The sequence below is a fragment of the Carica papaya genome, chromosome 5, assembly GCF_054855325.1.
Source record: "Carica papaya isolate Zhongbai chromosome 5, ASM5485532v1, whole genome shotgun sequence".
NCBI classification, from domain to species: domain Eukaryota; kingdom Viridiplantae; phylum Streptophyta; class Magnoliopsida; order Brassicales; family Caricaceae; genus Carica; species Carica papaya.
This window is the reverse complement of record NC_142313.1, coordinates 1,607,853-1,628,437: the sequence shown is the minus strand read 5'-3', so window position 1 is coordinate 1,628,437 and position 20,585 is coordinate 1,607,853. Positions and strand designations below refer to the sequence as shown.

At 35.8% G+C, this 20,585-nt stretch overlaps 2 protein-coding genes and 1 pseudogene across 2 annotated transcripts; all 3 read right to left on the bottom strand.

Annotated features, from left to right (window-relative positions):
* Positions 1-2,854: 2,854 nt before the first annotated feature.
* On the bottom strand, positions 2,855-9,912 carry PEX6 (peroxin 6). Its single transcript, XM_022053434.2, has 16 exons — positions 9,412-9,912; positions 8,369-9,004; positions 8,031-8,274; positions 7,648-7,789; positions 7,103-7,286; positions 6,488-6,679; positions 5,853-6,137; positions 5,632-5,703; positions 4,870-4,956; positions 4,637-4,759; positions 4,433-4,543; positions 4,301-4,339; positions 4,082-4,203; positions 3,844-3,988; positions 3,202-3,279; positions 2,855-3,105 (listed from the first exon to the last, which is right to left on the bottom strand). Exons 1-16 carry the CDS (start codon positions 9,682-9,684, stop codon positions 3,016-3,018), a joined length of 2,823 nt encoding a protein of 940 aa, XP_021909126.1. The 5' UTR covers positions 9,685-9,912; the 3' UTR covers positions 2,855-3,015.
* Positions 9,913-10,553: 641 nt separating this feature from the next.
* On the bottom strand, positions 10,554-12,141 carry LOC110823104 (uncharacterized; annotated as a pseudogene).
* A 445-nt stretch (positions 12,142-12,586) lies between these two features.
* Positions 12,587-19,687, bottom strand: LOC110823112 (catalytics). Its single transcript, XM_088220231.1, has 15 exons — positions 19,220-19,687; positions 18,973-19,045; positions 18,842-18,863; positions 18,673-18,751; positions 18,515-18,547; positions 17,951-18,099; positions 17,631-17,787; positions 17,018-17,258; positions 16,513-16,754; positions 14,732-14,995; positions 14,524-14,634; positions 13,581-13,805; positions 13,303-13,506; positions 13,032-13,208; positions 12,587-12,927 (listed from the first exon to the last, which is right to left on the bottom strand). The coding sequence occupies exons 1-15, from the start codon at positions 19,601-19,603 to the stop codon at positions 12,742-12,744; spliced, it is 2,547 nt and encodes an 848-aa protein (XP_088076357.1). The 5' UTR covers positions 19,604-19,687; the 3' UTR covers positions 12,587-12,741.
* Between the last annotated feature and the right edge of the window lie 898 nt (positions 19,688-20,585).

The window sequence follows — 20,585 nt, the reverse complement described above, 5'->3', positions numbered from 1 at the left end:
TATATATATGTGTGTGTGTATATACATACTGAAAATAAATAAATCAATTATTAATTACAGGTTCATGTTTAATTTAATGAGAACACTATTAAAATACATATATACATTTTTAATTTTTTTTTTTAAAAATACTATACTTTAGTTTAAATTTTATTTTGTTAATTTAGGAATATAGTTGTAATTAATTATAATTTGATCAACATTAATTATTATTAATATTTACAAACTAAATTTATATTACCACATGCAACATCCTAAGAATTGCATTAATGGTGTGTGTGTGCATGTATGTATGTCCACACACACACACACACATATATATATATATATGTGGGTAATTTATTGATCAATCACATTATTGTTCTTGGTAATTACACATTTAATATAAGATAATTTATTTTATCCTAAGTTTTTATGCATGAATGTTTATAGTAAATGCCAAAAGTATCATCTTAAAAATTGATTTAAATTAAATTTCATAAAAATTAATAAATTTCCAATTAATTTCTTAAAATGTATACAATACCATTTATAATATATATATTATGACGTAATATTTAATTTTTTGGCTATTATAGGATTGAAGAATAAAGAAAATTGGGTCCACTATTAATATTATTTAATTTAATGAAACCGTATCCACAAGAAACCAAAATTTGGTGGAATATGCTCAAAAATATTCTCTCTTCCTCGTTACTCATACTTCTGGATATTATTTTTGACGTCATAATTTTATTTTTTAATTTATTCGAAATTTTTATGTCAATTATTTTATTTTATATCGATTTTTTTTTTTTTTTTTGCAATAATAAATTTTTTACTGTAAAATTATAATATAAATTGTGACTGTAATGATTTATGATTTATTGCATGTGAAATAAATGGACGGGTGGCTAGAATTGTACGCGTGTGATTACCTGTCAGAACACCCTTTGACGTGGCAGCAATCTACTGGATCAGATTAAACTGGCGTATTTTATGATGGCAACAGGATAATATACCTTTTCTTTTTGGGTCAACTCAACCACGTGGAAAATAATTTTTTTTTCTTTTTAATAGGAAATAGAAGGTGAGAAAGTGTTGGTCAAACAAGTCAAAGGATAAAATCTTGCTCTACAAAAAAAAGTTGACAAAGACATGTTATGCCCAAATCTTCGTTTAGGATCTTAGCCCCCAATTTTGGTAATTTCATAATTTTAAATTAATTTTTTTTAATAAATATATATCTATATATAAATTACATATATATAGTTAGATTTAAATTCATAATTTATTAAAAAATTAATATTATGTTATTAAATATTTTATTATAGAGATTCAGAACTTAAAAAAATATAAATTATAAATTGAATACGGAAGCGAAATAATAGAGTTAGGATTTACATTTTTCACACAATAATTTAGAATACTCAATAGGGTTACGAGAATGACTATTATAAAAGAACAAGTAAAAAATCAAAAAAATAAATTAAAAGTAAACAATTAAGTATCATATGACGATTTTCACTAGCATTTGAAAGGAGTTCGGGTGATGAAGTATTTGTAACTCCCTTATTGATTGAGATATGGATTTTGGTCATCTTAATCTGAAATGGTTAATGAAAGAGTGAGCCACACTAGTGCAGTAAAAATATCACACTACTCACAAATACAAAAATGAAGATTGGTAAAAATCATAAAATAACTAATAGAGCTCTTAAATTAAGTAAATTCATTTATTATAAATAAAACTATTTATTACATACTTAACGTAGCGAGATTTTCAAAACCGTTATATAAATGTAATAACACAAACAACATCATAATTTCACATTCAAGTGACAAGAACAACAACTTTCTATTTTTATTTGCTTATTGATATCTCTAAGAGTCCACAGGGATGTTCCACTACGCGTGAACCCATATCAAAACTTGTCAACTAACTGGCTGTCCTCATATCCCGTCCGATATGAGCGCCAAAAGTACCATCATTCAATATCACGTCCGGTATGAGCGTTAAAAGTACCATCCCTCAATACCTCGTTCGGTATGAGAGTGAATCGGGCCGTTCCCATACCCCGTTCAGTATGAGCGCTAAAAGTACTATCCCTCAAGACCTTGTATTGTATGAGGGTGAATCGGACTGTCCCCATACTCTGTTCGGTATGAACGCCAAAAATACTATTATTCGATACCCCATTCGGTATGAGGTAGCGTTCACAGTAAGGTTCCTTATGTACCCGGTTCATCCACCATCTTTCAGACGGTCAGAGGTGGCTCCGGCGTGGTGGCGGACGACGAAAAGCTCCCTTCTCCGGTGATTGATTCTTCTTCTCTGGGGGTGGTTGGCGGCTAGAGTTTAAATTCAGTGTGATGCGAGATATTTATACTCGTCTCGCGTCAATGTGAGTCGTTCATCGCGTTTGATCTCGACCGTCCGATCGCGTTTAAAGAGAAAATAAATTTGAACCGTTCATCGCGATTTGATCTCAACTGTACAATCACGTTTAAAGAGGGAACGAATCTGAACCGTTCATCACATTTAATCGCGATCATACGATCGCGCTTGAGGAGGGAACAAATTTAGACCGTCCATACGCGCAGAAACATTTCCAGACTGTCCGATCGCAGGGCACGTAGATCACTAGCATAGCCTCCTGCGTGGCACCAAGTCAGCGTGTCTGGCCACGCGGTGTACTACTATTCGTCGGGACTGCTGACTAAACGATTTTACGTGTCACAACTTTTTTTAATTACGTTCTGACTCCCAATTTTTTATTTTTCTTTTAAAAACACAATCGGAACCAAAATTTTCACCCATTTTTCTCAAAATTATTTTTAATCTCATCTCTAAACTATTTTTTTTTTTTTATAATTTCACATTAAATTAAAATTTATTAATTTTAAAAATTGATTTTTATACATTTTTGAATGTAAAAATTAATGCCGGACCAAATTTCAGACCCGAATATTCCATAAACTCTAATTTGTTGTGTTACAGAAGCTCTAAATTGTACAACCATGAGAGCCAAGGATTCAGCTGGAAGCCCCTTCAATCTGGTTCCGGAGCAACTCATACTTCTTGAGCTCTGCCATGGAAAGCGAGGGCGATAGCTCTCCCACTACCTGCAATCACAGGGATATACATTCAGCCTATCAGAAGAAAATGGCTTTATTAACATGTACACATTCTTCATGAAACAGAGATCGAATAGGTCCTACCTTCACGAAGTCACCATATTCAACAACAACAGAGTCGGCATTGTGTTTGGAAGAAGATTCTGAATCTGAACTTAGAACCTACATGACAGAACCAGCATAAGAACCTCTCTCAAAGGTACAAACTATGAATAGATAAAAGCAGTTGGGAGGGGGATAATAATAAATGTTGTAAGTTTAAATTTATTGTAATATTTTCTTGTTGGTTCTGTCTATTCAGCCTAAACTTAGATATATGAGATTTATTGGGATCTACTTCCATGGCAGGCTACTATAAGAACAATTGATACAGTTTCCAGTGGCCTGTTTCTGGCCAAGGAACAACCATCCATCCTCCTGAAATCAGTCTATAATGACAACTGCTGGACCAGCAGCACATAAATTAACATACATTTATTTCTCTAGAAGAAAAAAGTGAATCTCTCCCAAGTTCAGTATTTTTGTGAAATTCATTTTGAAATCTATCTTTAAACTCAATTACTATACCAAATCCTATTAGAAATGACAAAAATTGAATTCATTATGTAAATTTTTATTATTCCCGATGAAATTTTTAACCACTCCTAAGTAAAGTAAGTGTAGATTTCCAAATAAATTCTACAAACATAGCTTAAAAGTAAAAAAGATGCAGTGATTTGACTCTACCGTGCGCTTTGCAGCATGAAACCAAGCATCAGCACATAAGGCATACATGTCTGCACCTGTAAAGTTTGGAGGGCATTTCTTTGCTATTGAATGAAGGGACACGTCTTCGTCTAATTTAAACTTTCTGGTAAGTGCTTGAAGGACCCTAGACAGGAAAGAGAATTGGATGCACAAGCAGGACATGTAAGTAGTATGTAATATTAGAACACAAAGAAATCCAAAAAACAAAAGGACTAACCTCTCCCTGTAAGATATCTCAGTGTTAACTCCAACATATAGGAGTTTGTCGAATCGGCCAGGTCGTAACAGTGCAGGGTCAATTAGATCAGGTCGGTTGCTTGCCCCTATGATAAATAAGTCCTAAACAACGAAAAATAATGAAATCAATCCTCTTAATAAGAGGGAAGAAACATTGCAATACAATAGTAAAAGAGGAGTAGCATGAGAAGTAGTATACCTGGGTGGAATCATTGAGGCCGTCAATCTCAGCAAGCATCTAGCATAGGTGGAAATTGCCCCGTTAAGAAAAGTATTGATTCAATAAAAGGAGTATGATCCACCAAAATTATAGTAGAAGTGTCCTCCTAACCTGAGAGACAACTCGATCCATAACTCCCCCAGAATCCCCAGAGGCCCCCCGTGCTGGAGCAAGAGAGTCAAGTTCATCAAAGAAGATGACGCAAGGACGAGCAGATCTTGCCTGAAAAATTGCATGCAATATAGCGAAAAATTGTGTTCAAAGAGATATTGTACTCCTGAAGGATGCTTATCAGAAAGAAAAAATGGGCTATACCTTTTGAAAAATGTCTCGAACATTTTTTTCTGATTCACCTATATACATGTTAATTAATTCTGGACCTTTCACACTAAGGAAGTTCAAAGAACATTCTGTTGCCACAGCTTTGGCCAATAAAGTCTGAGATTCAAAACAAAAATAGAATATAGATGAAATGACTGAATTTTTTCAAGGAAAAACAGAGGTAAAAACTAAAGAAACTAAAATAACAATAATATAACAAAACATACTTTCCCAGTTCCAGGAGGGCCATATAGAAGAACACCAGAACGCTTGCGTAATCCAGAAGAAAATAAATCTTTATGCAGGAGAGGTAACTGCAGACATGAAAACCATGAACCAAAGAAACATTCTGGGGCAAGTGAGCTATTTAATATAGTCAGTTGCATTGCTTTAGACGCATAGAGATGGAAGGTTAGGTAATATACAATCATCTTTTCAGTGCTGCATGCATGTCCATTTTCATCTATTTCTTATTACATGAAACAGACCCCAGAATATATTATCTTCCCATACCATGCTACCTAAACATAATATAATGCATATCCTGACAAGTCAGAGACTTTAACATTCATTAGAAGAATTGTGCACTTATCCATTATCTAGTGATCTCCTTATTTTCTAAAAAAACACAGCCAGCACATTTGAATATACTTTTATTGATTGCATAAATTTTAAATTATAGTATATCTCTAATACCCAAATGAGGTAGAAATATTCAGATACTGATACTCTTCCAAATCAGGTGGAAAATTGATGTCAGGTCTGAGATGAATATGTAGATTTTAGAAGTTTGTAAAGTAGAAAGATTAAGTTAGTAAAACCAAAAGCTCCCATCCATTCCTGTCACAGACCAGGGCCTGCTGAAAATTCCTTTTAGAAGATCCTTTAAAAAAGATACCAGAAAGGGTTTCGTTATTAGAAGTAGAATGCTTCAAGGACTTCATCAAACAAAAATAATTCATAAGAGTGTCCTGAGAGAAGAAGCGCACCTGAACTGTGTCTAAAATTGATTTCTTCACATCCTCAAGACCACCCACATCTTCCCATTTCACATTAGGAACCTATGGCAAATAAATAGAGAGTAAAAACTGCCCCACATTTATGCATAAATTAGCTAATAGATATTCTCTTTGAGAGCATTGAAACACTTAATCTGCAAATAATTTAATGTCCAAAAATCATTTAATGTCTTTCTGCTCACTTAGTTTACCTTCGGAGCACCAAGTGCCGATGCATTCCTCTTCTTTGATCGTTCCAAAGCTTTGGCCATGTCTCCTTTTCCCACAACAAGACCAGCAGCATCGCATGACTGGTTGTCCTGCTTCACTTTGACTTCAGAAGAACCATGTAAGTCCTCCGTATCAACCTTGTTGACTCCAAAATTATTCATGGCGACTATATTGGCTCCAGCATCAGCTACAAGCGCACATAAATCCCGGGGCATAAAACCAGATGTCTGTCCGACTACATCCTTTATGAATTCATCAGAGGTGACCTGCAGGATGCAATTGGGTGTCAAGGCCAGCCACTATCGTTGAAGGCAAAAAACTACAATCAAAATGATAATTTTGCATGGAGTTATCTTGCTTACATAAAATTAGATATGATTACCTTTCCTTTTCCAATTTGATAATGTTAACAGTATAAGAATATTAATTTTGGGATAAGTGGCAAAGGCATATCAAAGTACTTTCATCATGGATCCACCATTACTGCCCAGTTATGGCATGAAATGAGGCAGTTAAGACCTTAAGTTTGACGACGTTAGATCATACATTAATCCATTATATACATACGATTACCCCAAAAAATAAATTTTAACGGAAGTACATTCCAATCACATACATTAGGGAGGAGTTGTGGAACACCTTGCAGCAACTGGGACAACATTTCAGCCCTTTGTTCTTCAGTCAGAGAACTCATACTTATTTCATGGCTGAAGCAACGCCTGATGGTTGGTGGGAGGCCCTCCGTACTGTCAGCAGCTGCAACTAACAGCACCTGGTCCCTACCAGAATATCCAGCATCCTTTAAATACTGCATCAGCACGGTACTAAAGTAAGCATCATGAAAAGTTCGAAACAATTTTTTTTCTTCTTTTGCTTGAAAATAAATAGCAATGCATGTTACTGAAACTAATTTTTTTCTCCCTGCTAAAAATGATCCGGTTATAGTGTGATCAAACTAAATGGTACAGAACTTGGACTAAAAAAATCAAATCAAACAATCAACAAAACAATTTTTGAAGAATGAATGCCCTTAATGGTTTGGGAAGGAATAAAGGGGTTGAGAAGCCATAGAAAAACCCAACATTGCACCAATTTATTCATGGCTGCAAATGAGAAAACAAACATACTGACATAAATTAAACCGCTCATTAAATTCTCATGGAAGAAAACTAACTAAAAGAATTCCCGAACTTTTCATGACAAAGAGAAGGAAGAATTGTATTCGTCTTACAAAATCACCATTTGAATTTTCTTCAGTATAACTTTCATCATCATCAGCCACTGGCTCAGTGAATTCTCTAATTGTTGATGCAACTTCAGAGAAAAGGCCAACTTGGTCACTTGGTGGACCCTCTTGAGAGGCCAAATTTTTAAAAACTTCAAAATGGCGAAGAAGAAGTATTGTTGGTGAGTACCTGACACAAAACAATACATGAGGAACATTAAGCAGAGAAAAAAATTAGGAGACAGCCAAAATTAAACAAAGTTATATTACAAACTTAGAACAACATACTCATAACTTTTCAAGCTTCCACATCTACCTAATTATATATAGGTTTAGGGTTGATTCCACAAGTACGAAGGGTATATAATGTTTTCAGCATATAACAGATGAAATACAGCTTGACGCAATTCATTAGGTGTAGGTCATCAAAAATAACCAGTAAATGATTTTGGGAGCAAGATAGTAAAAGATACCTCATGCTAAGTCACAAATATTAGGATGAAAAACAAATTAAAAAGCATATAAACATAACAACGAGTAAACTGATTCACCTTTGTGCCGTATTGAAAGCTTGAGCTAGTGTAGCGGATGTTTTTCTTTCAGAAGATGTCAATAAGCTATGGCAGCTATATTCCACTACATGTAGGCCCAACCGACTGGCAACATATCTAACAACAGTCCTCTTCCCACATCCTGCAATAAATAGTCTTGCAAGCATATGATTTGTTCTTTTTTTGAAATAATCGTGCAAGCACATGATAACACGTAAACATGCATGCATGAGCGGAAATGATTACCAGCAATTGCTTTGGAGTCAATATACTATCTCTAATCAATAAACTCCAGTAAGGTCAGACTTAATCATCAATTATAGATTTCACATTCTCAAAAGTTGTACTTCAGACGCCCCCAATTATCAGGCATTCAGACGTACCTGGCAAACCATGCAACAAAACAGCAACTCTGAATTTTGAAGAAAGTGCTGATGGGCATAGAGGTGGTGTAAGTATAGAGGCTAAAAGTTTCACTGTCTCTGACTGCAAAGGTGCCAAAGCTCTCGATCCAGCAATCAATAAATCTGGGGGAACAGGTGATGAAACACTTCCTCCTAGCACAAGAGCAGTTTGAGAATGATTGACTCGAAGAACTGCCTCATCTGACGGTTCCATTGCGACAACCTGAGGACATGAACTACCTTCTGATGAGAGCCAGACACAAGATCCTATTCCTTCTGCACAGGGTGCCATCAATAATACATGCACAGAAATTTACCTTGAAGTATATGGTGACATAACTTCTAGTTTGCAACCTTTGGCTGCAAGGTATGCATACACTTGAATTGCAATTCCAGTTAATACTGATGCTGAAAATATCACCTCTCGACATATGTCTATCCACTTCAAAGTACTTGTGTAATGCCAAATCAATCATCTTTTGGCGATCTTCAGCTTCAATGGATGAATTTCTTTTCAAAGATTCAAGGGTACCACACTCTGGTATTTTGATAAAAGAAGCCCTCAAGTGTGAAGCATACCTTGGCAATTGAACCATAGGCTCCAACTCTAAAATGATGAGCGAAGCACCACTGCCTCTCCCACATAACTTGTCATCCTCTTTAGCTTCAAATAAAGATTTCAATGTTTCTTTCCCTTGGTGAACAAGAGATTTCAAGCATGAAATATGCAGGCTCAGGTTAAAAATTAAGAGAGGGGACAGGTAGGCGAGCTCATGATCAACTAGTAGAAGACCCTTTTGGGGAAAATTATAAGAAGGAAACAAAAGCATGGTGCTAGGAGAGTCAGAGGAAGGTACTTTACTGTCATATATGTAGTTGTGGGTATTGGGAGGATCAAGAACAACAACTTGAGCAACTCTTTGCATATTGGTCTCAATGTTCTTGACGAGAACCTTGCATTTTGAAAATCAGAACTTCAGATTAGATAAATTACATGATTTTGCCACCTAAATGTAAAATTTCATAGTTCAAGTTGTAGTTTTCTAAAATGTCCTTCAATTGAACACTCTTGCATTGAGATAATCAATGTTCCTATGGTACATTCTCCAAGTGTTCTGTCCCTAAACCATACAACTTCAAATTTTCTGTTAGGATGCCGAATAATAAACAAATATATATATATATATATATATATATATAACTGAGTTCTGCTAATTAGGCCTTTCTGGTTTTATTAGAGCTTAACCACTCAAGTTTCCTCCTTTAATTCTCTCATTTCCTGATGAAAAAAATATTAATAATAATTTATTTTCCATTCCTGAACTTCCCTAGCAACCAAGCAAGAGGAAGAAACATGTACCAGTGAGCCAGAAGTTATTGACAACCTCTTCAGCACAGAAGTCGAGACCCCAACCAAAGCAGAATCATCAAGGGAAGCTAACTTGGGGTCTGAAATGCCCTTTTCGTCCTCTGAGAGCCGGAGAATTCCCGCCGGCAACCGCAATTTCCGGGCCACGTCATCTCCGAAAAGCTTACATCCTCTGTCACTTTCACCGAGCCGCGACGAGCTCAGAACAGAATCGAGGAGAATTTTGGTGGAAGAGAGCACCAGAGGCTTCCTTCTCTCCACCATTGACACTGAAACTCCAGTTCCCCACAAAACAAAAAGAATGAAAAAAGAAAAACCCTAATATGCTATAGAGAGAGCCTCACGTAAGTATATATAGACAAATCCATGTCTACGTCATCATTTGTGCAGTATGCAGAGAGCGAGAGCAAGAAAGAAGGATGCGAGTGTCTGCAAAAGATTACGCGAATCGATGAAGGAAGCTGGTTCTGGTCAGCTCCGATACGATTGACGTCATAATTAACCGTTTCAAACGTAATCATAAAAATAGTTTTGTTTCGTTAGATTTAATTATGGGCTTTATTTCTAGGCCCAACAAAGCCCAAATAATTCTCTTTTAAATATATATATATTTTTAATTTAATAAATATATGAAATTTTATCTTTGAAATAAAGTATGAAAATTATTTTATAAAATTCAATTAAATATTTATATTTTAAAATAATCGAGCAGGTTTAGCCTATAACTGTAACGAAGTTAATGCTATTTCATAGTAATTCTATAATTTATACATATTATATTTGGAATAAATTTAATGCTATAAATTCATATTTATTAGTAAAACAGATTAAGTTTATAAAAACATTTTAATATTTGTAAAAAACTATAATTGAATAACAAAAAAATACTTAGAAACATATGTTATATAAGCTAATCTTATTTAATATATTTTTAATGCATATACATTAAGTTAAATTTCGATATTGAACTACGAAACTTGAATCCAAAAGTCTTATATTCACTTTAATGATGGATAATGCGATCATATACGTTAAGTTAAATTTGAACATTAAACTATAAAATTTGAGCTCGAAAACTTTTGATTCTCTTTAACAGATGGATAGCGCGCTGATTCTTCATAAACTCAAGATAGTTCGATAAGTCGTTTTAACCTACCAGTTTATTTTCTACCAAAACACCAAAAATTTCCTAAAAGATCTATCTTTCCTTGGGTACAAATCCAGCAACTGAGCTACTTCTGTCTTAAATATGGCCACAAATCTCTCCAGGAACAGCTTCTCTACAGGTACCAGCAGAGAATTTGGCCACAAAATCCTGAATGCAACTTTTAAGTTCATCCCTAAGGAAAATAACAATGGTACATTTAACTTTTCTACCAAAACAAATAACAATTTACAAGGATCTACCTTCCTGTATGCCAAAAAGGTACCTCCCCAAATTTGGCATAACCCTTTAAGATTTCCAGTCAAATATTTTAACTTTTTGAAGAAAATTTGAGAAAAAAGTAACTGGTGATGTATAAAAAGGATATGTTCTATATACTATATTGTCTTTTCTAGCAAAACACATCAGATCTCTGAAGCAGCTATCTTTCCTTGATAGACATCCAACAAGCCAGGTACTTCCTTCTTATACCTAGCTACAAATCTCTCCAAGAACAACTTCTCTACAGGCAATAATAACACAGTAGCCAAGCTTAAATCTTCCTTAACTAAGCCCTTAGACAACAAGACCTGAACAACAGAGCACCTGGGTACTATTCTCTTCTCCAAGCTGAAAAACAACACAACAGGAAGCCGGACAATCATTTTTGACGGCCAACCCATCTTCTTCACCAAGAATTCCATGTTCTTGTTGATCTTCTCCTCTGACAACATTATACAGTGGGGATGCCTTCTGAAAGCTTCAAGAATATCATCCTTAGGCCAACCCCACTTCCTGTAAACCTCAAAGCATCTTTCCCATATGGACTTGTTACCTTTACCTGAAATGGCGTGTACTGCTAGCACAAAAACGGTTTTTTTAGGGTGAAATCCCATTTCTGCAACCTCCATTACAGTCCTACAGAACTCTTCATGTTTCTGCATCATGGTCTCTGGGAAATGAGCAAGCAATAGAGTAACACTCTTTTGGGGAACACCCATTTCTGTCAAGAAACTGATATTGGGGACAAGGGTTGTCTTATAATCCTTGAGGAAAATCCATGTGGTGCGCTTTAAAGCAGAAACAATCTTGTCGTCGGACAAAACCACAGTCTTGAGAAAATTGTAAGATGGGATAATCTGGTTGTCTAAGCTTCTCGACAAAAGAGTTGGGTCTAAAGCTAGGGTTTTTGCAAGGTCCGACTGTGAGAACCCTATGGAGTAGAAAAACTCAAGCTTTGGCAAAAGGGTAGCCTTAGGATTAGCTAAAAGGAGGTCAGGACGTCTTCTGACGAGATTTGCAATCTGGGTTTTGGAGAATCCGTGGTTTCTGAGAAGGTTCAAAACCAAGTCGGGTCTACTTGGCTACTCGAGATGGAGCTTCTGCGAGACGGAAATGGCAGATTCCGGAGCCAATCCGCAAGTGTTTATGAGGTAAGTGGTGGTGAAAGAGAGCTCACTGCTGGAGATTTTGGACGTGATGGCTCTAGAAATGGATTGGTCGCGAAAGGAAACGAGTGAATGCCGAGAGAATCCATTGGGGTTTTTGAAGATTTTGAAAGTGAAGAAACAAGACATTAGCGGGTACTCGAACCTTAAAGTCAATAAGTTTTGCCTTGCCGCCACGGGAGCTAGCTTGGATTATTTGATGGATGATAACAAATACTTCTGCTGCTCGGTTCAAGTGTCACCTATAAATAGAAAATCCGCAAGTGTTTAATTTGGATTATTTTAGTTTTTATTTAAGATTACATAAATAGAAATTTTAATTTATTAAAGAGAACTTCATATTTTAAATTACTAAATTCTATAAAATACTCATAACCCACCAAATTTTCTTTCCTACAAAAAGTTAATTCTTCCAAATTTATTAATGTTAAAATATATATATATATATAATACCCCATGAAGAATTAGTCTTCCCCCTATTTAGAATCAATGTCCTTTGGATTCCAAAGAATGACAAAGAGTTCCCTCAGCTTTAAATATAAAATAACAAATAATTGAGAATTTTACCTCCACCTTAAGAAAAATTTCTTATTGCAGTCCCAAGTCTTTTGCCAGTAACGAAGTATATAAATACAAAGATAAGCTAAACCTTCTGTAGTTCTCTGTTGCATGCTAAGCCACCATATAATGTCTTTTGATTTGCATATTGACATGCCATTCTTTTCCCTATTATTTCGAAAGCAGAGCTTCAAGAGATTTGGCATCGTATGCCGGAGGACTGCAAGTGAAATTTTGACAGACAAGAGCAACAATCTTGTCTCCTGCATAATTAGTCTTTGCCATGTGGGCGATATTACTATTATGTTCTTCCCAAAATTCAATTTCAGCTGTGTTCGAAGGATCAATATGAATCACCTGCGCATAAAACCCGGATAGAAGATAAAATAACATAGTTATTTCTCAGCACCAAAGAAGGGAACAGCCATAATGTAAATAAAGAGTAGGATTCTTGCACTCACAGTTTTGTTGGGATCATATGATGCATGAGCAGCTGCAAGAATGTTTTCGAACTCCACAGTGGACTTATGACCAACCACGACAACTTGTTTCCTGGAGGGAACAGTAAGCATATGAGCTGCACAACACATCAGAGGCACTGCCATAGCCATGTCTTTCAATCTTGCCTCAAAAACTGCCTGTAAATGGATAGCCAAGCAGAGTCAAAAGACCCGTAAATATAAACTTCAAGTAAGCCTAACATGTATCGATTTGAAAAAATAAACTACAGACCAGAAGATGCCCTGCATTATGCCTGTAATATTCAGATTTCTTGCCGGAAACAATAGAAGCCAATCTGATAAGGTTGATGGCAGAAACTGAGTTCCCCGAGGGCTCTGCCCCATCATGATCTTCTTTTACACGGAGGAGGACTGAAGGGTCTTCCCCCGGAGTATTAAAATAGGCACCTCCTTCTTGATCAAGAAATAACTCATCCTGGAAGGAAAATTTCAACGGACTGGCAATCTCATAAAAATACATGAGGTGTATAAAGAACTGCAAAAACTTGCCTGGCTCTCTTGTAATTCATTTGCCCAGACAAGCCAATTGATCCCACCACCATATTCATAGAGATCCAGCAAAGCTGAAATTAAGAAAGCATAATCATCCAAGAATCCAGGTGCTTTAGATGGGCCATTCCTGAAGCTATGTTGTAGCTTGTGCGACTCTTCGTCATAAAGATGCCTTCTGATAAACAAGGCTGCCTTCTCTGCAACTTCCATATACTCCTTGGGCTGGAATGTTGGAACAAAATATCAAAAGCTCAAAGACGTAAGAAATGCTCAAGTAAATACAAATCAACAATGATTTGGGTCATGGAAGAATAACTAACACCACGAATTAACTACATTAGCAAGTGCCTCAAAACCTAACAGTTTACAGGAGAAAAGGTAAACCACCTGCATTGGGACAAATATATAAATACAGGCATCTCTCAAGACCAGGGTTTGATAAAAACAAGCTTGTATCTGCTATTTACAAAGAGGGGAGTTTTGGACTAATATAATAGAAGGGACTGCAACAAAAATACATTCACTATAGGAATGAACAATGAAAACATCAATGAACAAGCTACCCTGTAGGACTAAACATGAGTTCCACAACCCATTTTAACCAAAGCTGTCAGAAGAAACCACCTAGCCATGCTACAAATCAGACTTATTTGCATGTACCCAATAAGAATCTAGATCCAATAATTATAAAAAAAAAGCTAAATCTTTGCATAAGGCTAAATATCAGGAACCCTAGAAACAGAATGACTTCTGATTGTCGGGCATTAAAAATGAGAGAGAAAAAAGAGTTCTGGGCATAGATTCAAACTAAAATAAGAAATATCCAACACACCATGAGAAAATATCTTCTACTCATGCACCCCTAAAAATAGAACAAAGCAGAATAACTGATATTATAATTCTGAATTACTCAAACAGGCAAAAGATGATTGGATCCTACCTCACAACCAACAACAGGAAAATGGTATCTGGTGTCCTTAGCTTCACTCTTGAGAATCTTAGAAGCTCTTGCAAAAGATGAAATTGCCAGTCCATTCCAGGATACAATTACCTAGTAAGCACCTGATGTTAAGGTCTGCAGGAAAAGTAAGAGAAACCCTAACAGAAATGAGCTGGGATGGTCAAGTTGCCATTTCACCAGATAATACCTTATCATCCAAATGTGGCCTGGGTCGACGTGACCTTATATCAAAAAGCTTTTGCCTGCATTTACCCAAAATATCAAAGTAGTGCTCAATCGACATTCCAAACTTTGATGCCAATGCAGCAGGATCATTTCTTTCAATAAGGACATTCTTCCCCCTAAATTCATTGTGGGGATCACTTAACCTAGAAAGGTCACAGTTCCCTGATGGTTTTATATAATAATGTTCCTTAAAAAGATCTGCATATTCCCCAAGGATGTCATCAACCTTACAAGAAAAGAAACAGAAAGAAAATAAGACATGTGAAGCTTATTAACAACAATAAGAAGCCATAAATCTTCTAGAAATAAGGATAAATGTGCTAGTTAATTTTCCACATAAAAGTGTACAGCTTAAAATTATGGGACCAACAAATGCATTTCCTTCCCACCAACCAAAACACAAAGGGATACACATGCACACTCCAAAGAGAAAAACCATCATGAAAAAGCAATAAGAGAAGGCGGAGGTAAATTGAAGGGGGAGATTGAGAATGATAAAAAAAAAATTTCAGATATGAAATGCCACTTACAGTTCAAATGAGAAAATCAGTTGTACAAATTATTATGCATCAAGCATATCAAGAAATATACTTGATAATGATTTCTAAATATCAATTATAGTTATTGGTAGAAATCATCTAAATAAACCTTGAAAATAGAAAAGATATAACATTCAACAATAACGTTGGTAGCATTTTGGCTGCAAACCAAAGCCCGTAATTCTAGTTCCAATCCTGTGAGGAACAAACTTAACTGGTATTCCGGTGCAAATGACACATGGTTGGACAAAAGGAATTAATAGTCATTCAGAGATCCTTCCTGCCTGTCTCAGCTGTGTTAATCTGATAGAAGATCAAGGTATGGTAAGATACAAAGTAGACACATATTCCCTCTCTGCCTCAAACACCCCCCCACCCCCCCTTCACCCCCAATTTCGGCCAGTTTAGAATCATTTATTCTTCATGTAAAGCTGGTGCCATTTGAAGGCATATTTTCACATCTCCAAGTGAATCGCCTCCATTTCACCTTCACAATTTCAAGCATATTTTCCACTTCGAAAAATCTTTCTGCTATATTCATCCAGCTTTTTACATTTCCCCCTGAAAAGTTTTTGGAACTCTGTAATTTGTAACGAGTCACCCACCATTCGCCTACACTTCCCTTATGTTGAAGCTGCTGAGCTTCAGAATTTCCGCCCGAACAAATGTCTTGCTGTTCAGACAAGGGGGTTTTCCCCATATTCAAGATCAATTGTTTCAACCCCAGCATTTCTTTCTCTAACTACCTTTCAGAATTCTTTTCCATTTCACTCATTTCCTTATTCACTTCTTGTTTCATAATTTCCTCCATCTTATTGGCTTCTTGAGCTCTGCTGTTTTCGGACATGGCCGTGGGTGGCTCTGATACTGATGTTGTGGGTTGTTTAAAAGAGAGGATTTTGGGTTTAGGGTATGGCCAATAGGGGAAAGCGCAGGTTTAGCACAAAAGAATTACAGGGAGAAGGGAGAGTCTGATTCCAAGAAGAAGATTATCCAGAATAGGTGTTTCATTCATATCTCAACTACAATGCAGTACAGGTACTTATTCCTTCTAATTTGTACCTTAACTAACGGGAAGAAGTTAGTTATTAGAACAGCTACCTATTTAAAATCCATACAACAAAGAACTACTTTACAAGTTACAAATTGTTGAAACCTAGGAAGACAACAAAACGGAAGTACTCAGAAAGGATGAGAAACATACCTCTTTGCTGGACCATATATAGAAGGCTCCTTCCTTTTTCCTTTTAGCACCTTCATACTCAGCACTATCAGCATCCTCTGCTGAAAATATCTCACCTTCTGATCCTATCATGTCCCTCCTCAAGTAATCAAGAATATCACGCGAAACCCATGAATAGAAAACATCTTTGGTGATGGAGAAAGCATCCAAATAAGTATTAGCAAGTTGCCCTTGATCGTACAACATCTTCTCAAAATGTGGAACTGCAAGAAATGGCAACAGTTACTAGATACCATATCAAGCAGCAATATTACAAAAATAAAGACAGTTCTCCACCATTAAGTGAGGAAAAAGAAAAAGGCAAGTTGGCAACTAACCAGAGTAGAAAGGAAAGAATATAATGTTAGTATGGCATTGATGTCCAAAATACACGTTATTGTACAGATCCATCCTAAGACGAATCTAACGAACTGGTAAGATATGAAATCAGGGAATATCAGGAAGAGAAAAGGAATGGAAAACTCACCATGCCAATGCTCATCCACGCTGTACCTGTGAAAACCGCCTCCTACATGATCATGGATACCCCCCTTTGCCATCCATTGTAAGCTGAAGAGAACCATTTTTTGACCTTCATTTGCTTCACCTATTTTGCCAGTTTCCTTTAATTTCTTTGAGTAATAAAGCATCAACTGAATCTCAACAGGTCTTGGGAACTTCGGAGCAGATCCAAAGCCACCAAGCTTTGAATCATAACTATGAGAAAGCTGGAAAAGAAATGAAGAATTTGTGACGGACAATTAATCTATACAGAAAATTTTATTGAAATAACATGGATTAACAAAAAAAGGAGAGAACTATTCAAGATTTCATTTACTCCCAACAAAATGTTAATTGATTCTTTCAAGTATACTATAATAGACATTCCAGATCAACCTTTGAACATTAAGTAATTTTCTTTTTCTTTTTCTTTTTTTTGTTTGAGGCGGGGGATGGGGAACCTTAGGAAATTGTAGGAGACTAGCTAAAACATTCTAGGAAACTATGCCCAGGCTCCTGAAAAATCTTGTAAAATAAGTGATAAATCAAGACATGTATTTTATGCATATGGATAACTATCATAAAATAGATATGCATACTTGTTCAGCACATAAGTGCAATGCAATCTGTGGAAGTCCATCTGCCAATTTATTTGATCCTGCATTAGCAGACAGTGCTTCTGAAAGTTGTTCGATAGCAAATTCACCACTCTTAACAAGCATATCCCTCTTATTATCCCAAGCATCTTTAACCTTTCTGAGAAAACACAGGAGGAAACAGTCCTTAGAAGTGGCACAAAGACAAGCATTATTCTTCTTTAGAAAGCCAAGCTATAAGCAAACAATTTGGATTGCCCTCACCACTTCCAGACAAAGAGAGAGAAGTTATTTCCAGACAGAGAGAGAAGTTATCTCCTCACCTAAGTATAGTCTTGAACCCTGGTCTTCCGTACTTGTCATCTGGGGGAAAGTAAGTTCCGCCCATCAAGGGTTTCAAATCTGGTGAAAGAAAAACAGACAGTGGCCAACCTCCACCACCATACAGAGCTTGTACATACGTCATATACACCTGTATTAGGTAGTACATTGCATAACTGAGGAAAGAAATACTTTCAGATTCACTAGACACAACCTCCCTCAGCAGCTATAGAAAATATGACCACTTTTTTTGACTTTCTGTTTAAAACAGACCTAGATGGGGTGTAAGTTAGACTTGAAGACAACACCATATACTCCTTATATCTAGAAGTGTCGTCCATCAAACTAAGTGGAATCACACCTTAATCAGTCCATTTAATAGCTTTTTCTTATGAATGTCTTTAATAATCTTCAAAGTCGAGCAAAAGCTTGGCTACTATATGACTTTAACCACTTGAACAAAATAAACCCAAAAATTTATATTAAACAGATTCCAATTGCATAAGAATTCAGTACACGTGAATGAGAAAAAATTTGAAAGGCACATTGGTCTAAAATTAAAGTACCTTGTCAACATCCGGTCGTTCCTCCCGATCCACCTGTTGCATACAGAAAATAAACCAGAATCTTCGAAAGCAGGTAGATTTTAAAATGGTACCATCTTACAGTGCAAAAATGAGTTGAAAACATCCACAATGTAAGAAAAGACTAAATTTGGACTCACCTTAATACTAACAAACCAATCGTTCAACAGTTTTGCAACATCTTCATTCTCAAAAGACTCTACCTCCATGACATGACACCTTATTAAGGATTACAGAGAAAAGAAAAATCACTCCTCGTTTCTTAACTATTAAATGTTGAAATGTCCAACACTAGATAAAAAATCTCACCAATGGCAAGTACTGTATCCAACTTCAAGGAGAAGAGCATCACAGGTCGAATGAGCAAATGATCAAGAACAATTGAAGAGGTAAATTACTGCAAACTACTAAATGATAATGAAAGCAAGAGAAGATTCTACTTGACAAGAAGATGGGCGCGTCTCTTTTTCGCGCCTCAGAGAAAGCCTCTTCACCCCATGGATACCAATCGACCTTCACTCCAACAAATCAAATTCAATTACCACAACTTCTATAGCTTGAGAGACAATCAAGTTGTACAAATTCAATTTGAAAACTAGATCAAATTCAATTAGCATCAATACAATCTCTCCAATCAGCTTAATTTACCATCATTCAAACAGAAAGCTACGAAAACGAGGAATATACCGGGTTATGAGCGTGTTGAAGAAGATAAGGGCTGTGTTCAGCTGCCAGACGATTAGTGTACTTGTGAGAATGTGCAGTTGACGATGACGTTGACGTAGGGGTCTGCCGAGCCATGGCTAGGACTTGACGGGAGTGAATTGGTCGAGAGAAGATATCTGAGAAAGCGGGAAGGACGGGGGCGACCGATACGGGATACGCGTATGTTCTTCTTCTAGGCAGAAACGAGAGACGACTGAGAAAAGGAGAGTAGAGACGAAGTCTGTTGAGCATAGAATAGAAATGAGGAGAAAGAAAGAGAAGACCGGCGGCTTTATTACTGTTAATAAAGCGGTGGGAGTTCGGTGTAGAAAAGGAAAAAGAAGACGAGTTGAGAAGAATTGCCATGCGCGTGACGAGAGCTGAGTTGACGATGAGTCAGAAGCCGGGGCAGCACTTTTGCCTGACATGTGGCTGTTTGATACACCCTTGCTTACAATTTAGTTGGAGAAAAGAAAATATTTCTGAAAATTTTGAAAATATCTTCAGCTTTTTATTTATTTATTTATTTTTCTAAAAGCTAAAGATATTTTTATGGGGTTCCTTTGCATCATTCTAAAAATAGATATTGTTACAGCGTTGCAGTTACTTATTAAAAAGAATTATGATACTAATTTGCATGTTGTTCTCGTTCGTTCGATTAAGTATTTACTATTGCAGAATTAGTAGATCCAGATCTAACATATCTATCGAAAAGAAAATAAATGTATTAATCAGTTGGTGAATATTGAATTCTATTTATTGATGGGTCTCTATTCTTATATTCAAACGCTGAATAATATTCAACAGTTCTTCACTGACGATATCATGAGCGTCTCTTGACTCAACACGTGCATGATGACTTCTTAATTTCTTTTTATTTTTGTCTCTCTTTGTATCAAAAAAAAATTAAAGATATTTTTTAATTTTATCTTTTTAAAATAAATATTTTTATACTTTTATTATATTTAAATATTATTTTTATTATTATTTTAAAATAATAATAGTAATAAATTTTAAAATTAGAGAAATGAATAAGAAATTAAACACTTACTAATTCTTTTTAGATTATAAAGTAATTCTATAGAAATATTTGTGTTCTTTCTTTCTTAGATTATAAGGTAAAGTGCACTAAATAAAAAAATACACAGATTTTTTTTGTTAGGAAACAAGTTGGCATTTGTTGGCATGCATGGAAGGCTAAAATGCAGCATAATTTTTAAAAACTAGTAAGTTAATTCATCGTTCCCGAATCAAAATTGATTTCTTTCTCTTTAAGATCACATTCCTTTTCATTATCATCGTGGCGGATTCAGCAAATTTTTCTTCTAAAATACAACTTCAAACTCCA